We start from the raw sequence: 27,003 nt of genomic DNA on the forward strand, positions 1-27,003 counted from the left end.
CAGTGGTGCGCCCGATGACGACGTTGCGGACGGGGGAGAGCAGACGCCGCCAGGTGGTATTTGTCATTGTTACACGGCTGCAGCACCTGTGGTGATGGTATAAGGTGACTGTTGGATACACAGCGAGGCTACCTCTAGTTAGTGTTGCTGGTAATTTGTTAAATTTCTAACCTGTTACAGGCGGTGGCCGTGACAGGTTTCCGTGACACTTTCTGACGAGGTACCGCACAAACTGAACCAACTCGATACAGAGGGTGGACAGCCCTCGACCGTTTCAAAAGCCTGATCGGGTTGCTGAGAGACTGGTGTGCCGTTGCTACTGCTGATAAGCTCCGACACGGAGTTGAAGCTGGAATGACGTACCTGCGTGTCTCATCGTAGCTCGGTCCAGCTTGATGCATAGTCAGGTCACAGCCACATATGCTGACAGAGGTGAAGGTTCTCTACTAGATGCATTCCCTCGAATCACCTGAAGTATAAGTGTATAATCTTCCTTCTGTACTGTACTTTACTGTCTGACCACAATATTATTGCACTTTGCCTCATGGGGCCATTGTTGGAAATGTTTGGTAACATTACACTAAATGAGTACCGTGGTGACTGAAAATGCTTCGCACTGTGAATGCCTTTGGGCCATTTGTGTATATACTATCAAGTGGTTCGATGTGTCCCCATGAAATATGAGGATAAAAAGTCATACATTATCTGGCAGGGAGCTATCAAGTGAATTAAAACAGTCACGTAAGTACATAAGGTTAAAGTGTGTTATTAGTTTGTTTTCTGATTTTATTTTATTTCCACATTTTTGGCACTCAAGCATTAATCGCCTTGCAGAACAGTGGAGTTATTTATGTCGATTTGCTAAAGAAATTCAGCTGTTATTAATCTTTTCCACTGAGGCAGTCAATTTGTTTGAAACTAAGTGTTCCATTCCACACTAATGGTTAGTCTCAACTATTTGCTGCATTCAAAGTGCAGGTTTTCATCTTTTGGCACATACGGCACTATGACATAATAAAGAACCGAACATAATAGAGTAATGGTACTCCAAGAAAATTTACGTCCTGAAAACAATATTGAAAAGTTTAAGATCTGTTCATTGTGAATCAGGACATACGATGTGCACTTCAAGCCAAATTATTCATTTTAGTGTGGTTTACACAATTCCGATGCTCTTGGAGTATTCTCTGATGTCCTGTTTCTTTTATGGCATAATGTAAGATCTCTTAAAGCTTTATACATAGGAACCTAGTGCCGGCATTGTCATAGCTGCGCGTGTGCAGTAATGCCTGTACTCTGGCACTCTCTGGAAACTGCTAAAACGAACCTGTTTCTAATGGATTGTGGAAAAATATTGTGAATGGTGGTTTGAAAAATGATACTGTCAAAGTAAATTTCTGTTTACTCAAGATGAATTATGTTAAGTGTGAGAAAGTGTGATGAATTTCTTAAATCACAGACTGTTTGACTCACATTCAAAACTTTACACTTTGAGGACAAGCCACTTGGAAGAATTTCAAACCCAGAAGACCAGACATTTATGTCATTATTTAAAATTTTACTGGCACATTTACTTGATTACCTTTAAGTGTAACACACGGAAAAAAGACCAGTATTATAAATGAAACCTTACCTTTTCTTGTAGCTACAGTATGTGTATTAATTTAAACCACTAATGTTCCCTGTTTGTCTGTTCATGCTACTTAACAGTAAAGTTGCTATTGGCTCACTATGTTATGTGTCCTGTGCTCTGAATATCTGCTGTCATCGGCTGGCAAGATCACGTCACACGAGTTACGATTGTCTTACAAAAATGGAGCACAAACTTTCATAATACACTGAAGAGCCAAAAAAACTGGTACACCTGCCTAATATCATGTAGGGCTTCCGCGAGCACGCGGAAGTGCCGCAGCATGATGTGGCATGGACTTGAGTAATATCTGAAGTAGTTCTGGAGGAACTGACACCATGAATCTTACAGGGCTGTCCATAAATCCATAAGAGTACGAGGGGTGGAGATTTCTTCTGAATAGCATATTGCAAGGCCTCCCATATATGCTCAGTAATGTTCATGTCTGGGGAGTTTGGTGGCCAGCAGAAGTATTTACTCAGAAGAGTATTCCTGGAGCCACTATATAGCAATTCTGGACGTGTGGGGTCACGTTGTCCTGCTGGAATTGACCACGTCCGTCGGAATGCACACTGGACATGAATGGATGCAGGTGACCAGACAGGATGCTTGTGTATGTGTCATCTGTCAATCATATCTGGACGTATCAGGAGCCCCATATCACTCCAACCGCACACGCCTCACACCATTACAGAGCCTCTCCGCTGACGTGCAGGTTCGCTGGATTCACGAGGTTGCCCCCATACCTGTACATGTCCATCTGCTTGATACAATTTGAAATGAGACTTGTCCGACCAGGCAACATTTTTCCAATCATCAACAGTCCAATGTCGGTGTTGACGGGCCTAGGCGAGGTGTAAAGCTTTGTGTTATGCAGTCATCAACGGTACATGAGTGGGCCTTCTGCTCCGAAAGCCCATATCGATGATGTTTTGTTGAATGGTTCATTCGCTGACACTCTTTGATGGCCCAGCACTGAAATCTGCAGCAATTTGTGGAAGGGTTGCACTTCTGAATGATTGTCTTCAGTCGTCGTCGGTCCCATTCTTGCAGGATCTGTTTCTGGCTCTAGCAGTGTCAGAGATTTTATGTTTTACTGGATTCCTGATATTCAAAGGATTGATAAGTTTTACAGTTCTGAGGGAAAGTATACCGGCACTTAACATGGAAAAGGTGTATTTTCATGGGGGAAAAGTGAATTTTTAACCAAGAAATCAGGAGAAAATCTAAGAAATTTTGTGCTTGTTTGCATGTACACACTGGTAATCAAATTTCATTAAAAGTACCACTTAAATTACTTTTTGGCTAGGCAGGGGCTCAAATTCCTTTATATCTTATTTATCTCCTGCACAGGCCAACTTTTTTATATTATAGTTAATTTACATGAAATCTACAAAACTGTGAATGTTCAGTTCCTAAGAGATAAAGAATCAACAGTGGACATGTTTGAATTAGTCTTTTACTCTCTCTCATTGAGGTGTAACTGCCACCTATAGTTTGTGCAGTGATATCTCCACACATTAATCGGTGTACATTGTGCACATGCATTGTGATACCATTAGTGTAATTATGGGGCACAGTTCAGTCTCAGGTCTATGACTCTGTAGATGCCTAGAGGTTGTCTCCACAGAATAAGTGCACATTGATGTGTGTTTGGTTAAAAAGTTTGAACCACAATGGAGAAACAATAAAGTTCCAACCATGGTTATACAGACCATGTCATCAATCGCATATTTCAGTGTCTAAAAGGCCCATTCCATATTATCGGTATCACGTCAAGAGCTCACCATATTTCTAGTAAGTCATTAAATTGCTTGCTCTCATTCCTGCTTCATACTAGAGTTCAGTGTCCAGTGCCACTGCAATCTTGGAACATTTTCGACATTCTAGATGCAGACAAGTTTGATTTCTGCTTCACAAAAGTGTGTGTTCCTCATTCAACACATGCTAAACATACAATTTGTGGACAGTTTTTCTTGAAGTCCCTTTTCATGTCACACATGTAAAACTCTCTTTCATATACAGTTTTCCTTACATATTTTTGTACTAGGCATAACATTTTACATGAGTTACATAAAGAAATTAAAAAATGATGTAAATTTGCTCCTTATAACTACACATAAATGTCATTTTAATATTAGCTGATACACGAGGTCAAATACATTTTACTTATATACAAGCTCTAAGTGAATTTGTCACATCATTTTCAGTATTTGCATAACAATATTTAAATACAAGAGAATAACATTTAAGAAGTAATTTTTAGCTTCCAAATTCATAAGGCAACATTTTTGTGACAGTTATTTCATATTAGTTCTCATCAGTAATAAATCATTTATGTTTACAACTGTTATGTCATGAACTAGTCCTCCCATTAACTTTTGAACTCATGGTGTAATCTTTGTTTATATGAATAATTTTCAAAACATGTTACATGTCAGAACTAAACAAAAAGAAAAAAATTACATATACGCAATTTGGTGCGTATGAACAACTACAGTCACCTCATTTAACTCAAGAGCTTGTAATTCCATATTGCCAAAGAAAGAAGTAGAGAACTTCACTCTCACATTTCTAACACAAGCAAGCATCACTGTGCTTAGCCACGTCTCTCTCAAATCTACCAGGCAATGGTTCATAAATCTACCGGGAGTTAAGTAAGTAATGGACAGAAGTATTTATATTCTCCTGCTGAAATCCATCATTTACGCATCACACAGTAATTGAGCAAATTCTTTGTGAACACTTCTTTGCGCTTTACGACAAACTATTTACTTAGTGTTTGCAGTGCTATAGATAAAATTCTAACCTCATTGTGTCGTACAAGTTTTTTAATGTTATTAGCTTAAAAATACCTTTAATAATTGTACTTCAGTGTGCTTAATTTATACTTACTTATCACTACAAGATACAGTGCCTGTCTGTGATGATGTGTAAATAAGTAAATACTTTGCTACTGAGTGTCAACAGAAATGTTAGGACCATGGCTTATCTGGATGTCCTTCACTGTGCGATTGTGTCTCGAACACTTGTATTCAGCTTGTTACTTGTAGTCTTCAATATACGGTCGGAACACTTTCTCTTTTCTTTATCCTTGGGTAGTACAGGACCTTGACTTTATTTTACAACATTTTACATAGGGTAACTTTTTTATATTCAGATGCAGTATTCACACTGTTATATTCATAACATGTTTATATATAAATAAAATCATCATACTCTGACGTGGTCCGTTTCTTTTAGTACTAGCTACCTGAATTCCCTTTCTTGTCATTACTGGGATGAAAACCCCAACTCAATACTAACTTATAAACTAAGTATGTAGTTGCTCTAAGGACAACCAATGTATATTTCTCATGTATTTATATTTTCATTCAGTACTCAAATGTTTTTAGTTCATTATTTTCTGACTGATTCTCAGACTTCAAGCCTTCTTTGTGAGACAGCATGTCTATCTCTGTGATTCATATTTCTCTCTCTTCCATATTCATACAATGAGTGTGTATGAAAACTAATGGGTATGTACGAACTTCCAGCATGTCGGAGTAGCTTGGGTCAGCAACTTCTGTCGATCAATAGACTGAAAAGCCAGTCCGACCTGTAATTTTTTTAACTTTTTATTCATTTGATGACTAGTTTCGGGCCTGACCCATTTTCAAATCATCGTAACAAACTCGAAAATGGCATTTTCGAACATATCAAAAATGTGCAATTAACATTTACAGTGCGTACAGATAAATGTTATCTGCCTTCAAAAATGCCATTTTTGACTTTATGATGATTTGAAAATGGCTGAGTCTGAAACTAATCATTGAATGAATAAAAAGCTAAAAATCTGCAACTTGGACTGGTTATTTGTTTTGTTAATAGGTATTTCCCTAGATGAGGCACAGTATCATTGCCCCCTCTTGAACCTTATGCAGAGCATGACCATATTCCAAGAAGTATTCTTTCAGGGTGTATATGCGGACAAGGAAAAAAAAATTCCCAGATTTTTCCCGGATTTTCAGGTTAAAAATACATTTTCTCCCAGGTTAAAATACACTTTTCGCATGTGATGTGACAGTATACTTTCCCTTGGAACTGTGAAAGTTATCAATAGTTTGAATAGTTTTGGTTTTATACACCGGCGTAGAATTTCTCGCTGCTTTAGAAAGCGAAACTCAGGGGGAAAAGACACACTTTGGAAAGATCTTTGATGTGCAGCAACATGTACTCTGCATATTTTCGTATTACAAAAGTATAAATTCAAATTCCACCGAACACTGCATGTCACTTTCTGAAGTATTGAAAATGAGATTGTGATGTGCTTTTGTAAACCAGTCTTACCTCATGTTACGTGAACTCGCCAGCTGACGACAGCGGATATTCTGAGCATAGGACACGTGATGTAGTCAGCCAATAGCAATGTCACTGTTAAGTAGCATGAACACACAAATAGGAAAGTTAATGGTTTAAATTAATGTACGTAGTGTTGCTACATGAAAAGCAAAGCTTTCAGTATAATATTGGTCTCAAAGATTCGTGGGGACGTAGAACCACTGGCTCACCCCCCAATAATATTGCTACCCTACCACAGCTAGAACAGCTGTATCTTTGTCAGATCAGTTATCTGTAGTACGCGCTGTATGCTACTCGCATTGTGTATACGGTGCGAGAGTAAAAGTATTCATAGTAAGTGACGGGAGCGCGAGTGATTATTTATTGTCGTAATTAGGACACTCACTCCCCATACCTATAGATTAATAAGCTGCAAGGGAAGCTAAGTTTCCATATATAATGTTGACCTTTTTTGTGCATGTTACACAAGATACATCACACAAATGTTCCAGTAAAATGTTTAATAACAACATAAATGTCTGATCTTCTGGGCTCGAAATTCTTCTAAAGGGCTCGTCCTCAGAGAGTTGGTTTTTAAATGAGAGTCAAACGCTCTGTGATTTAAGACATTAATCATACATTCTCGCACATCGTTCATCTGGCGTAAAAGGAAATTTACTTTGAAAGTAAAGCCTAGTTTACACGACGACACTAGGTTGTAGGCAACTGCACTCCAGCCACTGGGCATGCACGCCGCGCGTTTGCCTAACTCTGTGAAACTAAACACTTTCGGCATGTTTCAACTTTGGCAACACTAGTTTTATGAGTTTTGAGATTACGTGTGTTCATAGGGTATGGACAAACTGAAACATGAAGTGGAGAACGGAGAATAACCTTCGCTTTCTGCTGTCTATGCTTTGCATAGGTGTTTGTACGATTTCGGTGATGCTGATTACAAAGTTGAGTAACATATTGCTGCTCCTGGAATCATCATGTGCGATCAGAACATGGTTTGACAATGTCTGAGCTGCAAGTGAAAATTTATTGAATACAACTGAATTAAGAAGAATACAAGCAAGTACAATTCTGTCTGTGAAAATGCTCCCGTCTACAAGACTAAATAAAATCTCATCGTTTGAGTTGGCCGACTCTTTCTTAAGGAAGGCTACACAAATCAAGAAGCTGAATTCTTTATTCAATATTCATCTATTTAAAACGTCGCAGAAGTGCTCCCCATTCACATATGTTTGAATTTTAAAATATTGCCACTACAGATCTGCCTTCAAGACAGTAGTTTGCAAACCATTCTCGTCTTAATGCAGCCTGCTTTGAATATTTATTGCTGTTAATTTTAATAATTATTACTGTTATGTTAATAAATATTAGTGTTAATGAAAAAGCATCACTTCCAACTAAAACTGCATCTTCTAGCATGCCGAGTATTCTCGATAGTAATGCATGCAATGTGATATGTAATTTCAGTTCTGGCAACAGTGCTTCATGCATCACAGTACCTTTATTCCTTATCACATAATTATATGAATATAATAGAGGGAAACATTCCACGTGGGAAAAATATATCTAAAAACAAAGATGATGAGACTTACCAAACAAAAGCGCTGGCAGGTCGATAGACACACAAACAAACACAAACATACCCACAAAATTCTAGCTTTTGCAACCAACGGTTGCTTCGTCAGGAAAGAGGGAAGGAGAGGGAAAGACGAAAGGATGTGGGTTTTAAGGGAGAGGGTAAGGAGTCATCCCAATCCCGGGAGCGGAAAGACTTACCTCACACAGAGACACACACACACACAGACACACACACATACACAGACACAAGCAGACATTTGTAAAGGCAAAGAGTTTGGCCAGAGATGTCGGTCGAGGCGGAAGTAAGAAACGAGAAGAGTTCTGGTGACATTCTAAGATAATTAAAGAACTTCTTGAATCTTCCATTATGAATTATATCAGCAAGGTTTCTGAGCAACCGAGTTGACATCTTTCCTTCATCCAGTCACGAAACACAGTTCTTATTTTTGCTTATGCAGCGATTCCACGTAACACGGTTTAACTCTATCAAAACTCATGCAACATGCAGCTGTAAAATCATTCATTTCAGACATCACTCAGGAACCCACAAAATGACAAAACTGAAGTGTATATTGGTGTCACTGTGTCTACAGTCACATATGAAACCATTTGCGTGCAATTTGTTCCACACAACTAGTGGAGTGATGCGGCCGCTAAACCTGCTGGGCAGAACAGATGATTAGGATTGTGGAAAGGTCCAAATAAAGTTGGGGTCAGTTTCACCTTAAAATTGTAATTTATTATAATCTAATAACACATTTACAACCAAAGCGGCACATAGCTGAACTTTTACAACTATGAGTTCCAAAATCCAGTTCTTTCTCAGCTGAAGGTTTCCAAACAAGAAATCTTAAAAATAACAAGATAAAATGCAGTTAAAATTGCTTATAAAAAAATTAAAATATGTATTTAGCACAGCTGGGCTGAAAGCCTCAAGGCAAAGGTGGATAGGCAAACGTAAACAAGATGCAATACAAACAGCTGAAGACCCACAATAAAATGTTCAAGATTTTAAAATAAATTACCATACCCTTTCAAAGGAAGAAGGCCGCAATGTTTAAACTTGAAAGGTAAGGTTTTTTAAGAATAAGGTTCCAAGGCTGAAGGCCCACAATTAATTTTCCAAAATTTTTAAAAAATATAACCATAAGCCTTAAGTTTGAAGTAGCAAACCGGACTAAAAGAAAAGACACACAACATCAATAACCTTTCAGCAAATATCCACTTGCCAGAATTTAAACTTACTTACATAAAACACAGTAAAATGAAGAATTTTTCTTTTATCATTGGCTATGATAGTGGCGTTTAATTGTCTGTTTATAATCTGAGAAAGATAGTGAAGACAACAGCACTCAGAAGCCTCCAGTGGGTCAGTCTGCCCTCGTTCACTTAGGTGAGACAGGTGGTGAGCCGAACTACACTTGATCCGTCGGAACCCAACCCAGGGACAGCTACGGACCGATCGACAAATGACTTGCTTGCCACCAATCGGTACATGAGATTTTAAACACAACATGTTACAGGCGTGATTATCCACAATCAAATATGTGTATGTATTAAGCTGTCAAAACTACGTACCATGTTGGGCAGCGACAACAGGTGAGGAAAGGACACTGCTGAAATTACGGTAGTGGCCAGGGCAAGTAACCGGAACACTAACAGCCACAAGGCAGAAAATTCTGCTGGTGCACTTGAATTGTAGTCAACCAATATAGTTAATTCCACCGCATGGCGGCTAAATTTCAGCAGTACAAACACTCAGTGTTGCTCACAGGAAAACCTCCCTAACAGCGAACCACCGAAACGAACCACATAACACGAATGGACATGGCTTGGGTACTTGAAACCACTACTCAACTTGACGTCCTGGGTCGGTCAACCAAGAAGGTCATAGCGATCAGACAGCTCCGACACTGCCCAGGGATTGCCAGCGGATCCAGCCAACTGCACTGTGCGGAGATAACTTCCCTGGTCCGCAGCAACCGACCGACTGATCGCAGACCCCCTAGCCGGAAACTATATCCATGAAACCAAAGATGGTACACAGTGCAAATATCGATGCACATCCCTGCTGCCACATGTAGAAGGAAGAATCACCACGGTGTAACTGCAGCAAGGGCAGGAAATCAAACACAGATAGACAGCCAAGTTCACAAAAACGTATAGTTGGGATTGAGCACAGCTCATGGAGCAACCCAGAGTCATTGTGTAAACTATGCTTATCGCTTTTCAAACCGCCATTTGCAATATTTTCCTGTGACCTGTTAGAAATAGATTTGTTTCAGCAGTTGCTAGAGAGCGCCAGATAACAGGCATCACCGTGCTTGCGCAGCTACGATGATGTAGAAAACCCGTATGTTCATACATGTAAAACATTAAAAGAGCTTACATTATGCCACAAAAGAAACAAGACATCAGGGCATACTCAAAGAGCAGCGGAATTTCATGAACCATACTAAAATGCATAATTTGGCTTATAGTGCACATTCGCATGTCCAGATTCCCAACGAAGTAGGCATCGACCTGATATTAAGCTTTTCACTGTGGTTTTTGGGATGTAAATTTCCTTGGATTACCAGTAGCGTATTATCTCATGATTGGTTCTTTATTATGGCATAATGCCATACATGCTAGAAGATGAGAATGTGCACTTGAAATGCAGTGCACAGTTGAAACTAGCCGATAGTGTGGAATTAAACACTTCGTTTCAAATAAATTGACTGCCTCAGCAGAAAAGATTAATAAAAGCAAAAATTTCTTTCGCAAACTGACAAAAATAAATTTGTTGTTCTGCGAGGTGATTAATGCTTAACTGCCAGAAAGGTGGAAATAAAATAAGATCTGAAACTAATAATATTTTAGCCCTCCATAATTATGTGAATGTATTTTAATTCACTTGATATCTCCCGGCCACAGAAAATCGTTATGTTTTCATTTGACATGAGACCAGTAAATGAAGAGGAAACAGCAAAATCACTAAACATGAACACGGGTGACATGGACAGTACCTACCTCCCCACAACAACTCAGACAGCTCTGTGCATCTTTTTGAGGTTATCAGGTACTGTGCCTCCTCAGGTATGTAGAAAACCACATACACGCAAACTATCATTTACATTGTTTGTGTAGCAGCACAAAATATATATAGGTAAATACTGCACTAGACAACAAGAGTAAATTCTGGAAACACATTTTGTTCAGCATGAAAAAAATATGTAACTGGCTCTGTGTTGAAACTAAAAACATTGGAGCAATGTAAAGTGAATGACGGTGTCAACTAGCGCTCCAAGTGGCCAAATGCTGAAACGTGCTAAATATGACTTGACAAAGGTGTCACAATGATTACAACAATCATGATACTGCCATTGCACATTAGGGACAGTTTGGAAATAGCTGTAATAGGTCACAATATCTTTATTTGAATGAACCTAGTAACCCCCATCAGCCACCATGCCAAGTACAGGTTGGCAGCGGCGGAAAATATGGCAAGAATTGTTCCGATTTTTACACGTTTACCTTCAAATCCACTGAGTAGAGTGATCTGGTGTCAAGAAACTTAACCACATAATAGATGTAAACACTACTGTATGGCCAGCATCATGCCAATGTCATTTTTCCTCCACGAACATTTTTTGTAATGCATAAATCGTGGGAAAATTATAAATATGTTGACGCAAAATCGGGTGCAGATTAACATTGTGGACATAGGAAATTTTAACGGGATCAATAAAAATGTTGTAATCAATAGGAAAAAATTAATTCCGGGGTTGCAAAAGCAGTGTTATAGTGTAGAATAAAAATTTTTAGTGAATGAAAAGCACCAGTTTGCTTTTGTTCCACAGTGGAACAAAAGCAAACTGGTGCTATTCATGTTCTACCAAGAACCAACAGAAGATTCTGTTAACATGATAAAAAATTTTAAGTTATCATATTCTTTTTCCACATAGTTCGAATCTTACCTTTTTCCAGCATTGATCTTGTTGCAGTTGTAAAAGTTTTTAACTGCAACTACCACTACTAGTCACAAAATTTGTTGACTAATTTATTATTTATTTATTTATTTATTTATTGTGTGACATGTTTCGAGGAAATATCTCATCATCAGGCATACATGGCATTACAAAAACAATTTCACAATAAGATCATACAGGGTGTTTCAAAAATGACCGGTATATTTGAAACGGGAATAAAAACTAAACGAGCAGCGATAGAAATACACCGTTTGTTGCAATATGCTTGGGACAACAGTACATTTTCAGGCGGACAAACTTTCGAAATTACAGTAGTTACAATTTTCAACAACAGATGGCGCTGCAAGTGATGTGAAAGATATAGAAGACAACGCAGTCTGTGGGTGCGCCATTCTGTACGTCGTCTTTCTGCTGTAAGCGTGTGCTGTTCACAACGTGCAAGTGTGCTGTAGACAACATGGTTTATTCCTTAGAACAGAGGATTTTTCTGGTGTTGGAATTCCACTGCCTAGAACACAGTGTTGTTGCAACAAGACGAAGTTTTCAACGGAGGTTTAATGTACCCAAAGGACCGAAAAGCGATACAATAAAGGATCTGTTTGAAAAATTTCAACGGACTGGGAACGTGACGGATGAACGTGCTGGAAAGGTAGGGCGACTGCGTACGGCAACCACAGAGGGCAACGCGCAGCTAGTGCAGCAGGTGATCCAACAGCGGCCTCGGGTTTCCGTTCGCCGTGTTGCAGCTGCGGTCCAAATGACGCCAACGTCCACGTATCTTCTCATGCGCCAGAGTTTACACCTCTATCCATACAAAATTCAAACACGGCAACCCCTCAGCGCCGCTACCATTGCTGCACGAGAGACATTCGCTAACGATATAGTGCACAGGATTGATGACGGCGATATGCATGTGGGCAGCATTTGGTTTACTGACGAAGCTTATTTTTACCTGGACGGCTTCGTCAATAAACAGAACTGGCGCATATGGGGAACCGAAAAGCCCCATGTTGCAGTCCCATCGTCCCTGCATCCTCAAAAAGTACTGGTCTGGGCCGCCATTTCTTCCAAAGGAATCATTGGCCCATTTTTCAGATCCGAAACGATTACTGCATCACGCTATCTGGACATTCTTCGTGAATTTGTGGCGGTACAAACTGCCTTAGACGACACTGCGAACACCTCGTGGTTTATGCAAGATGGTGCCCGGCCACATCGCACGGCCGACGTCTTTAATTTCCTGAATGAATATTTCTATGATCGTGTGATTGCTTTGGGCTATCCGAAACATACAGGAGGCGGCGTGGATTGGCCTCCCTATTCGCCAGACATGAACCCCTGTGACTTCTTTCTGTGGGGACACTTGAAAGACCAGGTGTACCGCCAGAATTCAGAAACAATTGAACAGCTGAAGCAGTACATCTCATCTGCATGTGAAGCCATTCCGCCAGACACGTTGTCAAAGGTTTCGGGTAATTTCATTCAGAGACTACGCCATATTATTGCTACGCATGGTGGATATGTGGAAAATATCGTACTATAGATTTTCCCAGACCACAGCGCCATCTGTTGTTGAAAATTGTAACTACTGTAATTTCGAAAGTTTGTCTGCCTGAAAATGTACTGTTGTCCCAAGCATATTGCAACAAACGGTGTATTTCTATCGCTGCTCGTTTAGTTTTTATTGCCGTTTCAAATATACTAGTCATTTTTGAAACACCCTGTATTTGCAATGTCATATATGCCTGATGATATTTCCCTTGAAACGTGTCTCACAATAAATAAATAAATAATACATTAGTTAGCAAATTTTGTGACTGGTAGCAATAGTTAAAAACCTTTACATATCTCTTGAGACAGCCATGGTCGAAAAATAGTCAAAATGGCTTCAAATTCATTCTTCCAATTGCTCCAGCCTATTGGATATTTTTACATGATAGGGATGGAGTGTTTTGTGTTGCAAAAGTAAGACACAGATTTCTGTTTGGTGAGTTCAAAAAATTCATTTAACTGTTGGTGTAGCCCTGACAAAGTGTTAGCAGCTTTTAAATCTACACTATATCGAAACTGAATTCCTCGAGACACCATCTGGCTATTCTTCTGTGCAGCAATTTGGATGTCAAGGGAAAAGAAAGCACTTGGTGGCCACACTAGCATTTGGTGTGTTTTCCCCACAAATAATATTCAAATTTCTTAAAAGTCCACAGTATAAAGACAGCTTTGAGCTTCGTTACTGAATATGATCACTCACATTCAGTAAGAGTTGTGCCTGCAAAACTAATTATCTTGGGTGTGTGTTGTGTCTCTCTCTTGGTGATTTGAATAGTTTTGCCCCCCAGGACCAGCAAAGATCCATCAGTGCTTAAATAAAACTCTCGTGACGCCTCTGGGTGATGCAAATTGTATTTGTATTGAGTAGAACTGCTTTTATGTTTTCAAAGTCAGTTTGACATTGTCTGGTCCATATCCATGGGTTATTCTTCTGTTACAGTTTTAACAAAGCATTGCTGGTCAGCAATAAATTGTCTAAAGACACACTAAGCCCAGATTAGCTTTGAGTTGTTTTTGTTCTGAGGCAGGGAAAATGTCTGATTGCATCTAGTTTTCCCAGATCTGGCGAAAAAACTTGGAGTGGTATGATGTGTCCTAAAATTTGACCTTTTCCGTCCGAATTTCAGACTTCTTTAAATTTGCTGTAACACCACATTCTGAGAATAAGTAAAGCACTTGTCCTAAAAGCTGCAAATACTCTTCCCAGGTAGGCTTTGCTATTAGCAAGTCATCCATGTAGACAGTGACTGTATAACTAGTTTTCGACCTAAAACTTTGTCTAACGCAGAAATGATGACACCTGTGCTCACATTTAAGCCAAAAGGCAGCAAACAAAATTCATAGCTTCTGCCCCACATACAAAGGCAGTATACTTCCTACTGTCTAGTAACCCTTCATCAGCTAGAAGGGTAGACAGGCAGGACGTACCGAGTGCTATTGGCATTACATTGTTCGGCTGCATACGAGTATACTCTGCATATGCTGGTGCCACTGGTATTGACATTGGAAGGTCATTTTATACTCCCTTTTCTCTGTGCCTGTAGGATGGGGGGTCAATAGTGGATAAGGATTGCAGCTCTCTATTCTGCCTGACTGCACCTAAATGCAAGTGATTAGTGACTTGTTTGTGGTATCAGTACCACTAACCTGTTCCACAATTTTTTTCTTTTACTGCCTTTAAACCTGATACAGTATTGTCAATTAGTTCATTTTTCCTTTTCCCTTTTTCTCGACTACCTTTTCAATCCCTTTCTACACAGGTCTTCTGCTGTTGCACTACCTTCCGTGCTGGTGTTACATCCTTGTTTCAAAATTCTGATTTGACACTCTCCATTAAGATTATGCCGTTATAAGTTTTTTTTAAACATACTGATCAGTTTTAAATTAATCAATTCTACACACAATTCCTCTAATTCCTGAGGCAAATCTTTACATATACAGGGTGTTTCAAAAAGAATATATGTATTTAGAATGCATATATTTATTAAACTTTAAGACATACAAATATGAAACTTTTACCAACTGACCTGCCTACACTGTGACGCATTCTAAGTGGGAATGACCAGCAACAAACTGTCCATTCGCATGAATGGACACTGGAAGACAGTGTTTGTTGGTAATGGGGATCACCCTGTGGCTAAACATGCCTTGGTGCATGGCCAGCACATCTTGGCACAGTGTTACACCGTCCGGGTTATCTGGATACTTCCCACTAACACCAACCTATCCGAACTCCGGAGATGGGAACTTGCCCTTCAATATATCCTCTCTTCCCGTTATCCACCAGGCCTCAATCTCCGCTAATTTCAAGTTGCCGCCACTCATACCTCACCTGTCATTCAACATCATCTTTGCCTCTGCACTTCCGCCTCGACTGACATCTCTGCCCAAACTCTTTGCCTTTGAATATGTCTGCTTGTGTCTGTATATGTGTGGATGGATATGTGTGTGTGCGAGTGTATACCCATCCTTTTTCTCCCCTAAGGTAAGTCTTTCCGCTCCCGGGATTGGAATGACTCCTTACCCTCTCCCTTAAAACCCCTCCCCTCTCCTTCCCTCTTTCCTGACGAAGCAACCGTTGGTTGCGATAGCTTGAATTTTGTGTGATGTTTGTGTGTCTATCGACCTGCCAGCGCTTTCATTTGGTAAGTCACATCATCTTTGTTCTTAGATAAACTTTATACACATATTTACAAACCTCTCAACATCAGATATGTCCTCCATCAGCGACACAAACAATATCACATCCGTACCCAAATTCCTCCCATACGTGGGCAAGCATGTCCTTCATCACTGATGTTATGGCAGTACGGATCTGGTTCTTCAACTCTTCCAGGTTCTGTGGAAGTGGTGGTACATAAACGTTCTCTTTAATGAAACCCCACAGGAAGTAGTCAGAGGGTGTCAAATCTAGTGACCGTGGAGCCCAGTTGAGACACACAAAGTCAGCAGCTCCTTCACGACCAATGCAACAGTTCGGTAGAGTTTCATTCAGATATTCACACACTTAGGTACTCCAGTGAGGGGGTACCCTGTCTTGTTGAAAAATGAAGTTGTCTTCTGCTTGGAAACAACCAGTCTTGTAACACAGTGAGATACTGCTGACCATTAATCGTGTTTCTATCAAAGAAGAATGGGCCGCAAAAAGATGATCTAGATATTGCACAAAACACATTGACTTTGGGCGAATCTCGTACATTTTCAATGGCTGCATGTGGGTTCTGTAGGCCCCAAATTCAAACACTGTGTTTGTTTACCTGGCCACTAATATGGAAAGTCACTTCATCACTGAACACGATGCATTGTGCAAAAGTGTTATCATTGTGAATAGCATCAAAAATCTCGTTACAAAATGCCACACGTTTACATTTGTCATCACGACGTGGAGCTTGTAACAGCTGTAACTTGTACGGCTTCATAACCAACCGATGTCACAAAACACACCAAAATGTTGTTGTAGGCAGTTGTAACTCACAACTGGCACGAGGAGTTGATTTTGAAGGACTACGTTGGAAAGCAGTTTGAATTCGTGCAACATTTTCTTTGGAAACACGAGGGCGGCCAGGACTCTTTCCTTTACATATACATCCTGTATCCAGAAACTGTCGATACTATCTGCAAATGTTCCATGCATTTGGAGGATCAATTGGTTTCTTAACCTGAAACGTCTTTGCATTATAATTGCGGAATTGCGCTCTGCAAACTCGAGAACACAAAATGATTTCTGCTGTGGAGTAGCCATTTTAAACATATGATGGTTACCAAGCAAACCAAAAGACAACTGACATCTAGTTGCTATTAATATAAACTAGATTATGTATCCATTTCTCCAATAGCCAAGCTGAGGTGCAGCGATCAATAGTTTGGACAAAACAGTACTTTGTAATATGTATATTCTTTTTGGAATGCCCTGTAGTTTGCAACTCGATAATAGGATCTTGCATCTCCTTTATACCCTTATTAATTTCTTATTGAGTACCCTGCATTTTAATCTGTGTATTGCTCACTTTTTTCAGCTTACCTATCGTTTCTTCCTGTGTCTTGTCAACAACCAATACATTTTTACCTAGTGTAACTATTCTCTGAGACAGATCTGTGAATAACTCCACTTTTAATTCTTTTCCCATTTTGGACAACTTACACGTTAAATCTTTTGACAATCCATTGTGCAACGTATTATTTAGGTCATCAAATTTTTGCATTTGTTCATTCGAAAATTCCTCATATCTTTTGCCACATGATTCCTAAAATCAATAGATGTTTGTTTTGGTTGTTTGGAAGAACGTGTGCTTTTTGTGTTAAATTATTAATTTTTTTGTGTTAGGTCATTAAAGTTTCATGTTTGTTCATTAATTTTTTTGTATGTTCATTCCTAAAATCATTGTGAGTTTCTGTCATCCCTCACATAAGTCATATCAATGTTGGGGTATCATTCTGAACACCTACCGAGTCGTATCTGATTACATTTGGATCCATTTCACCCAATTCGGAAATTTTAGATCTACTGGAATCTGCACTGCTGCGCCTTTTACTAACCTCAAGTGAAAAAATGGATCCTGGTGATATTTGTGAATTTATTTTGTCTACCGTAAGTAAAATTATGTTGTTAATCACTAAATTACTATCCTCAATCATAGTTGAGCTTCAATAATACTCACAGTTGTCGTCTAACTCACTGACATGTTTACGTTCACTATAATTTGTCGGTGTGTTGGCTGCAGCGGCATTTTGAGCTTTTACATTAATTACTGAAATGGCAACAGTAGTTTTATCTGTTGTATCCATTTCTGTCCTCATGATATATTAATTGCACAGTTTTAAAATGAATATCCCTTTCTTAATTACTCTGAGAAATTTTTTTGAGGTATCCTGTGACACGTTGTGAACATTTCTTCCAACTTCTTGTTGTACTTACATATACTCAGAATTATCAGCTGAAAAATTATTTTTAATAAATACACTATTTTACTTACCTGCTCCAGTTTTTAGAGTTGGAGAGGAGAGGTACTACTTTTATTAGATAAGAGTGAGGTGCTACAAAGTACAGCCTAGCAAGCTATAAGTTAGAATTTTCCTACCTTCTCAATGTGTTCCATCCATCCTCGTAGTTTCCATGCAAATTTTATTGTCCATCCATGGATTTCCTTCTTTTGTGATCCTTTATCTTTTTCTCTTGGCAGTGTTATTTGCTTCATCTCACAAACAAAACAAAAAATTAATACAATGGAATAATTTTACAACATGTTTTATATATTTTAATTACTTCAATTATCTATACTTGGCATTGTCCTTTTTACGGTCACCAGTATACTGGTGTTCAAGTACTGGCACCATAAGGAGGTGCGAATAATGTAGATTATTTCGAGGTGTGTGGCTGGTGAATGCTTTCACCAGCATCAATTCACGCATCTTTAAGTATGCACCTCCACAGTCTCTCGCTATGATTACCACTGAAACAGTTTAAATGGATTGACATATTAACTCTCCTTGCAACTCAGTGAAGTTTACCCCTTCTTTCTTGAAGAAAAGGATACACTATCCATCTCTTGTGATAAATAATGCAGTATAATACAATAATAAATAATGTCACTATTATATCTGAAGATCACAGGTTGTGGTGTATCCAAGTTTAATTTGGAGGATGAGAAATTTAGAAAGGAAAGAAATTGCCTCCATTTCCTGATGATGTTTTTGAGTTACCTCACATATACGCAATACATCCATCCAGAATCAAGGACAGGAAGAAGACAGATAGTATAAGGGTGAAAAATTTGATATGTGCTTGAGGAAAGATTAGAATATAGATACATGTTTATCATTCCTTTTTTTACATCTCTCTTTTTGGTTCAGGTGTGTTTGTATTGCATCTTTGCCCTGAATTGTGTTCCAGTACTTATTCAATGTCATATACTTTACAACTAAACCAAAATAAGATCTATCACATCAGCATCAAGGAAAGTGGCATGGTATGCAGAATAGGACCACGTGAAATTTACAAAATACTGAAACCAAACCAGGGGCTGAAGGCTTATGGATCCTAGAAAATACCTCTCCAAGTGACCCATAAAAAGGTTGGCATAGGAAGGAGCTATCCTGGTTTCCATGGCTGTGCACCTGATCTGTTTGTATGTCTGTCCCTCAAAGGTGAAGTTGTTACTAATAAGTGTAAAAGTTGATTAAGATGAGCAGAAGGGATGTCATAGGTTTGGAATCTGATGGGTGCTGGTTGAGATAATGTTCAGTAACAGATAGATCACATACACGAGGATGTTGCAACCTTCCTCTATGCAAACAACCTTTGAGGGACAGACAGACAAAGATATCAGGTGCACAGCCATGGAAACCAGAATAGCACCTTCCTATACCAACCTTTTCATGGGTCACTTGGAGGGGTGTTCTCTGAGATCCATAAGCCTTCAGCCCCTGGTTTGGTTTAGATATTTTGATGAGGTTTTTGTCATATGGACTGATGGCGAGGCTGACATATTGAAATTCTTGGAAGCTCTAAATTCATTCTCCCAATTAAATTTTACATGGTAATATTCTGCATCCCGAGCCACATTTTGTGATATTGATCACTGTAAGAAACAATTTGAGTCACTCAGTACTATTTTAGTCTTGAATGTATGCAGCCATTACATCGACAGGGGTATGACTCCCCCCTATCTCCAAGGTATCCTTGTCAGACCTTATGCTCCTTCTGCACCCATTTCCCTACACTGTGGTTCTTACCCCTGTGACTGTCCTCTTTGTAAGAGTAGCTGCATGCACCCTCCTACCACCACCTATACCAGCCCTGTAACTGGCAAGACATATGCTATGAAAGGAAACCTGTGAAACGACATGTCACCGAACGAGGTGGCGCAGTGGTTAGCACACTCGACTCGCATTCGGGAGGACGACGGTTCAATCCCGTCTCCGGCCATCCTGATTTAGGTTTTCCGTGATTTCCCTACATCATTTCAGGCAAATGCCGGGATGGTTCCTTTGAAAGGGCACAGCCAATTTCCTTCCCAATCCTTCCCTAACCCGAGTTTGCACTCTGTCTCTAATGACCTCGTTGTCGACGGGACGTTAAACACTAACCACCACCAAATGACATGTCATGTAACAGCTGTCACGTAAACACTGTTTCGTCTTCTATATTGATATGACTACCACAAAGTTATCATTTGGAATGAGTGGTCAGACAGAGGGTTTATACTGGCAACACACAATATCCTGTTGCAGAGCGTGCTCTACAACATGACAGTCATGACTTTGGTGCCTGTTTCACTACACGTGCCGTCTGGATTCTCCCTTCTCCCCTCCTCTCTCCCACCCCCCTCAGAACTCCACTGGTGAGAACTGTCATTACAACACTTTCTTGTTTCTCGCCACCCAGCTGGTCTTAATTTACATCAATTTCTTTAGTCTCAGCACTACTTCTTAGTGGCTATTCTTTCTTCACACCTCTTCAATTTTCTATCTCTCTTCCCCCCCCCCCCCCCCTTCCCCCTCATCACCTCTATCATGTATGTTTCTGCTCTTATTAACTCTTGTATGACGTTTTGACAGTAAGTTCTTGCTTTATTAATCTACCTTCAATGTTTAATCTCTCACGTTTTCAGAACTCATCTGGTGCAATTTCAAACAATCAGTCTTTGCTTCTCATCCCATCCAATAAATCCCCATTGAGCTGGGGCTCGGGGCAACATCTCTGTAATTCTCCCCGTTTCCTAAACGTTGGCAGTCCTTCCTCTTCATCCCTCTTCCTTCTCTTTGTCACCCTTCAGCCAGCAGAAGGGGCTACTGTTTCAGAAATTTTGCACATTTGAGAGGTTAACTTTGAATAGTTTTTTCCTGTCACCACTTGGAGAGTAGATTGCTTGCCTGCCCAGTTATGTTATAGAATCAAGAAACATGATAGAATATTTACAGGAATAGCATACCTTACATGCTTCAGTTTAAAACACATTTGTCTCCCTCACTTCAGAGCTATCCATTAGAAGAATCTCTGGATGTGTAAAGTATTGTTTTTGCAACTTTCCGCTTGTCACTGCAGTGTCACTTTGTAGGTAAGTGTGTCACTTCCACTCATCTATGTTAGATTGGAGTTTAATTTTGTGATACTTTTTCTTGAACATTTTCATAATTTTTTGATTTATGTTTAAGATGGTGTGTTTCAGAGATGGCCGCTGGAAGTAACACCCATTACATTTCTGTCTGCCAGCTTGTTCTCAGGTAAATGATAGCACATTTGCGGTTTGTTCCAGGCTGGACGTGTCTTGTTGCAGAGGTCTCACTGGAGCCTTTTTCCCTCACCTCACTGCCCTACCACGACTTCACACATTGCGAATGGAAAAGATGGATTTTACAAAGCTGCAACCAGGTCTGAACGGTATCCTTGAATTGTCTGGTGTGCGCTGCCTGAGATTAGATTATTCCCGTGTTACTGGAGTGCCATTTGACCAGTTTCCAGGAAAGCTGATCAGTCTCAGGTAAGAAAAGATTGATGTCTATATGATTACGCTGCAGTTCACACTTCAGTGGTGGGCAGACAGTTTACAGAACCACTTTCAGGGGTTCCTTACTGTTCTACTTTCAAATAGCATATGGGGAAAATGAGAACCTGAATCTTTTCTCAAGAGCTCTTACTTCTCTTATTGTATCATGATGGTCATTTCTCTGTAATATCTAGGTGGGACTCTACAAACTATTTCAACATTTGGAGGAGAAAGTCGGTGATTGTAATTCTGTAAAATCATCTCACTGCAGCAAAAACTGGCTTCGTTTCAGTGGCTGCCAACACAACTCGCATATCATATCTGAGCAACAATGCAAATGTCTGTATTAAGGAAAGTTGTGTGTTCTATTGGCTTTTCACGGCAGCAGAACTGGATGAAATGTTCTCAGCTTTAAAGGTAGATCACTCCGAGACCTCAATCTCAGTTGACACAGCCCAAAACAGAAAATTTATGCGAGAATAACCACATCCATCAGCAACCGTAGCGAGTTGTACTAAGGGCCTGCATTTGATTCTCAGTAGTTTCAGGGAGTTTGTCAGTGGAAGTGCGGGCATGTAAAGCACATGGCTTTGAGAGATTAAGGAGCTATTTGAATGAGAAGTGATGGTAGGAAAGCAACAGGATCTCGGAGAGTGATTTGCTGACTGCAGTATCCCTTCCTGTCCTAGTGTATTTTGTTGATCGAAGGAATTACAGTACTGAGAGCGCATGAGTGAGTGAGTGAGTGAGTGGGTGAGTGGGTGGGTGAGTGCATGAGTGGGCGAGTGACTGATTTTCAACAAGTTGTGAGGATTCGTGCCAACGAAATGCAACTTCTTGCTTTTGGGCCCTGGTGTTGGTCAAACAACCACCCTTCAAGAGCCTCAAAAGTTCTTTTTACGATGGTTTCTGAACTACTAATAGAATTTCCGTGTATTGGTGAATGACTACGTGCATTAAATCACAAAACATTGGAACATTCATTTGACAACTAAGACATATTTTCGAAGCAAACTCAAAATTAAATGTGAACTAACAGAACAGTTGACATGGAATCTTTAATATCTATTTCAATTGATGAGAAGTACATGGCGAAGAGCTTCTCCAGGGGGCCTCCAAGGCACAACACATAGCATTGCAGACTGAGGACACACAGTACAACAATATAAGGATATATTGTAAGACGACCCTGTGTCACTGCTTGGCATCCCAGGAGTACCTCAAATGTAAGTTTACCATCAAACAAAAACAGCAATACACTAATATGAGGTTCATTCAAATGAAACTTGGTCAGTGTGTCTACCTTTGCCATACATGTAAGGTGGCACCACGTAACTGCGGGTATTGTGGCACCATCTATTGGTAGAGAGACTGATGAGTACGCACTGTTTGATGTCGCATAGCACCAGTGTGGTTTCGCACCGAAGAGACGGTGGTCACACAAGTTATCGTCCACTACCGAACATGCAAGCAGGAACAACAAGGAGTGATTACATTTTTGGCGGTCGAGGGAGTTGCAAGCTGTGAAATGTATTGACGGATTGAGGCTGCATACGGTAAGTAGAGTCTGAGTCGTTCAAGTGTTGTGGAATGCCGCAAATGATTCCTTCAGGGGCACGGGTCTCTGGAAGACGATGCTCATCCTGGACAGGCTCATTGTGTCATCTCGCAGGGAATGGTTTCAGAAATGTGTGCTTTAGTCTTTTACAGAATCACCGTGGACGAGATCCATCGTTTACTGGATATTAGCATGGGTACCGCCCACACCATAGTGCATCAACACTCAAACTCGAAAATCTGTGCGCAGTGAGTTCCCAACTAACTGACCACCAAACAGCACAATACTCGAATGGTGCTGTCTTTGAGTCATCTGAAACATTATTGTGAGGAGCAGTACGGCTTTCTGTCGCATATTGCCACAGGTGACGAAACGTGGTGTCACCATTTTGAACCGGAAAGCAAGCCTCAAAGCAAGCAGTGGAAACATGGGACTTCACCACCTTCAAAGAAATCAAAGACCATGCACACCAGTTCTGGTAAGGTCATGATGCCCTCTTTTTTTGAGCACAAGGGCCCACTGCTTGCCGAGTTCCTAGAATGGGGTACCACCACCAATGCCCAGCATTATCAAGCCATTTTACAGAACGTTAGGCGAGCCGTCAAGTCGAAAAGCCGAGGCATGTTGTCCAATGGTGTTATCCTCTTGAATGATAATTCCTGCTCCCACACAGCCAATGCGGTGAAGACGACATTGCAACAGTTTCGATGGGAAATTCTGGAACGTCCACCGACATTTAACCGTGTGACTTTCATGTGTTTGGACCTCTAAAACAAGCTGCTCGCAGATACGGATTCGCAACGGATGACGAAGTGTGTGACTGGGTCCAGGTCTGGATCCGACAGCAGCCTACTAGCTTCTTCCAGGGTGGAATCGACCGGCTAGTGTTGCAATTGGATAAATGTGCCAACAGTTTTGACAACTGTTTTTAAGTATGTGTAGTGTGTATAACTACATTTTTGAGTTAATAAAATTGTTACTGTTACTTTACACTGATGACCAGGTTTTGTTTGAATGCCCCTTATATTTTAACTTGCAAACAACAATTATATTTTGGCTGACCCTACTTCTGAATAACTGTGCTTCAATCATACAAGTCATATTCAACCCTTTTTTTTTTTTTCTGTCGAGTTTTTTCGTTTGCTGAAGTGTCGAGAAGTTCTACACTGGTGTATAAAACCTTTACTATTCGAAGGATAGATATTTTTAAAGCTCCAAGGGAAAGTATACTGACAGTTATCATGGAAGACGTGTAATTTCACGTGGGGAAAAAGCGCTTTTTTAACTGAGAAATGTGAGAAAAATCTGGGAATTTTTTTTCTTGGCCGCAGATACACCCTGTTTTAGTAAAATTATCTGTTTTTGGAAATGGAAAATTTAGGACTATAGTACTACGATACTGGATTTCTGAAAGGATGTTATTTCAAGCTTTGAACACTTGCAATATCAATTTTGAACAAAGATAACTTCTGAAGTACACAGATTTAAAAAAGGATATCATCTTCATCAGGCAGAGAAGAATGAGAACTTACAGGTAAGGTAGGTGCATCATAAAATGGACAATTATGAGCAGGGTGAATTTTTCCAGGGTGAATTTTTCAATAGCACATGGTTTCCACTAGTTGTAAATCTTGAATTATATTTATAATGTTGATATCAGCAGCACTGACTAATGTTTTGAAGAACACAGTTCCAGTAAGAATTTCGATATTTCATATCTACATAGTATGTGTTTTGTTGTTGTTGTTGTTGTTGTGGTGGTGGTGGTGGTGGTGGTGGTGGTGGTGGTGGTCGTCTTCAGTCCAGAGACAGGTTTGATGCCGCTCTCCATGCTACTCTACCCTGTGCAAGCATCTTCATCGGCCAGTACCAACTGAAACCTACATCCTTCTGGATCTGCTTCGTGTATTCATCTCTTGGTCTCCCTCTATGATTTTTACCATCCACACTGCCTTCCAGTACTAAATTGGTGATGCCTTGATGCCTCAGAACATGTTCTACCAACTGATCCTTTCTTCTAGTCAAGTTGTGCCACAAATTCCTCTTCTGCCCAATTCTATTTGGTACTTCCTCATTAGTTACATGACCTCCCCATCTAGGTTCCGTATTTACTCGAATCTAAGCTGCACTTTTTTCCCGGGTTTTGTAATCCAAACAACTGCCTGCGGGTTAGAATCGAGTGCAAAGCAAGCGGAAGTTCTGAAAAATGTTGTTAGGTGCCGCCACAACTAACTTCTGCCGTCGAATATATGTAGCGCTACACAGGCATGCTTTGCAGGCACAAAGATAAATACTGCCGCCAAAACCTCTGCGTCAGTAAATAAATTAAAAAAAAAAAGGTGGAAGACGAGCTTTTTTCTCCGCCCTGAGTTTTAACCACTGCATTTTCATACATTATCCAACGAAGTAAATACAAATTCCATATTGTTCATCTTCGAATGTAGCAGCATTCCAATGTACTACGAAAATCGGACTGACAAGACTGTTTGGGATGTTTGTCATTATGGCCAACTCTACGTTCTGAATTTTTTCCTACCTGTGAGAAGAGATGGTTGCTAATAGGAACTTTTATTAATTGTGAATCACATGCAACATTTTCTTCACCATAAGAATAATATGAATATAAACATTTTGCCATGTATTGTTTCGTGTTTGCTGCTTTCTCATTTAAATTCTGTCTGCCTAATAAACTACGAAACTAGAGTGAGACAACAGCAAACGCAGAAGAATATACATATCATGTAATGTTTATATTCGTATTATTCTTATGCCTAACAGTGATACAGTCAGAAATGAAGCACGGCAATTGACTAGATTTTTAAATCTAAGATGACTCTAATTTCTGTGCAGAATGTAATGTACTAAAGAGGCGGCTGCAAAGATTTCCAAGCGGAGAAAATTTTTCGCTAAATTCTCTTTCAGAACATCTTCTATCACATACAGTCTATTATTTGGTTCTTGTTGATCATTATCAAAGAAAGCAGCAGTGTAAGTAACAATAAATAGCAGTCTCTTGCCGTTGTTTCATTTATGAGACAATTCCTCTCTTCTTCTTTTTTTTATTGTAAGCGGCGGTAGCGCACACAAAAGGAAGCCATGCCGCGACATACAGTGTATGACAGAATACAGTAATGCATTTTCAGCTTAGAGTGACGTAAACACCTATAACAAAGAGAACGGCACTTATCAGATCAAAGAAAAATATGCAATCAATTCAAACCAGATGAAGCACATGAAAAAGAAGGGTACCCATATAAATACGGACGGAGTGCCTGACGCATAGCAATGGCTACCTGGTAAAGCTTAACTGCTAAGTTTATGACTCCAACCAAACTACTGTAGCTGTATCGTCATTCATTCGACCTAAATTGTGTCTCATATTACAATGGACCAACTTTGTTTCGATTTGGAGGTGCGGCCTAAAACTTTTCTCTCCCCTTGAATTTTGAGTCTCATTTTTCAGGTGCGGCTTAGACTCGAGTAAATACGGTAATCTTCAGCATCCTTCTATAGTGCCACATTTCAAAAGCTTCTATTCTCTTCTTGTGTAAACTATTTATCATCCTTGTTTGGCTTCCATACATGGCTACACTCCATACAAATCTTCAGAAAAGACTTCATGACACTTAAATTTATACTCCATGTTAACAGATTTCTCTTTTTCAGATATGCTTTCCGTGCTGTAGCCAGTCTACGTTTTATATCCTCCCTACTTTGACCATCATCCGTTATTTTGCTCCCCAAATAGCAAAACTCATCTACTACTTCATGTCTCATTTCCTAATCTAATTCCCTCAACATCACCTGATTTAATTCAACTACATTCCATTTTCCTCATTTTGCTTTTGTTGTTGTTCATCTTATATCCTCCTTTCAAGACACTGTCCATTCCAT

At 39.8% G+C, this 27,003-nt stretch overlaps 1 protein-coding gene across 1 annotated transcript in view; it reads left to right on the top strand.

The window, feature by feature from the left end:
• LOC126428141 (uncharacterized) overlaps positions 1-27,003 on the top strand; it is a 128,923-nt gene that overhangs the window by 95,616 nt on the left and 6,304 nt on the right. Inside the window, exon 7 of the mRNA XM_050090048.1 lies at positions 21,321-21,545. Coding sequence (XP_049946005.1) covers positions 21,321-21,545 — 225 coding nt within the window. The remainder of the gene's footprint in view (positions 1-21,320; positions 21,546-27,003) is intronic.

This window comes from Schistocerca serialis, chromosome 12 (assembly GCF_023864345.2).
Source record: "Schistocerca serialis cubense isolate TAMUIC-IGC-003099 chromosome 12, iqSchSeri2.2, whole genome shotgun sequence".
NCBI lineage: Eukaryota > Metazoa > Arthropoda > Insecta > Orthoptera > Acrididae > Schistocerca > Schistocerca serialis.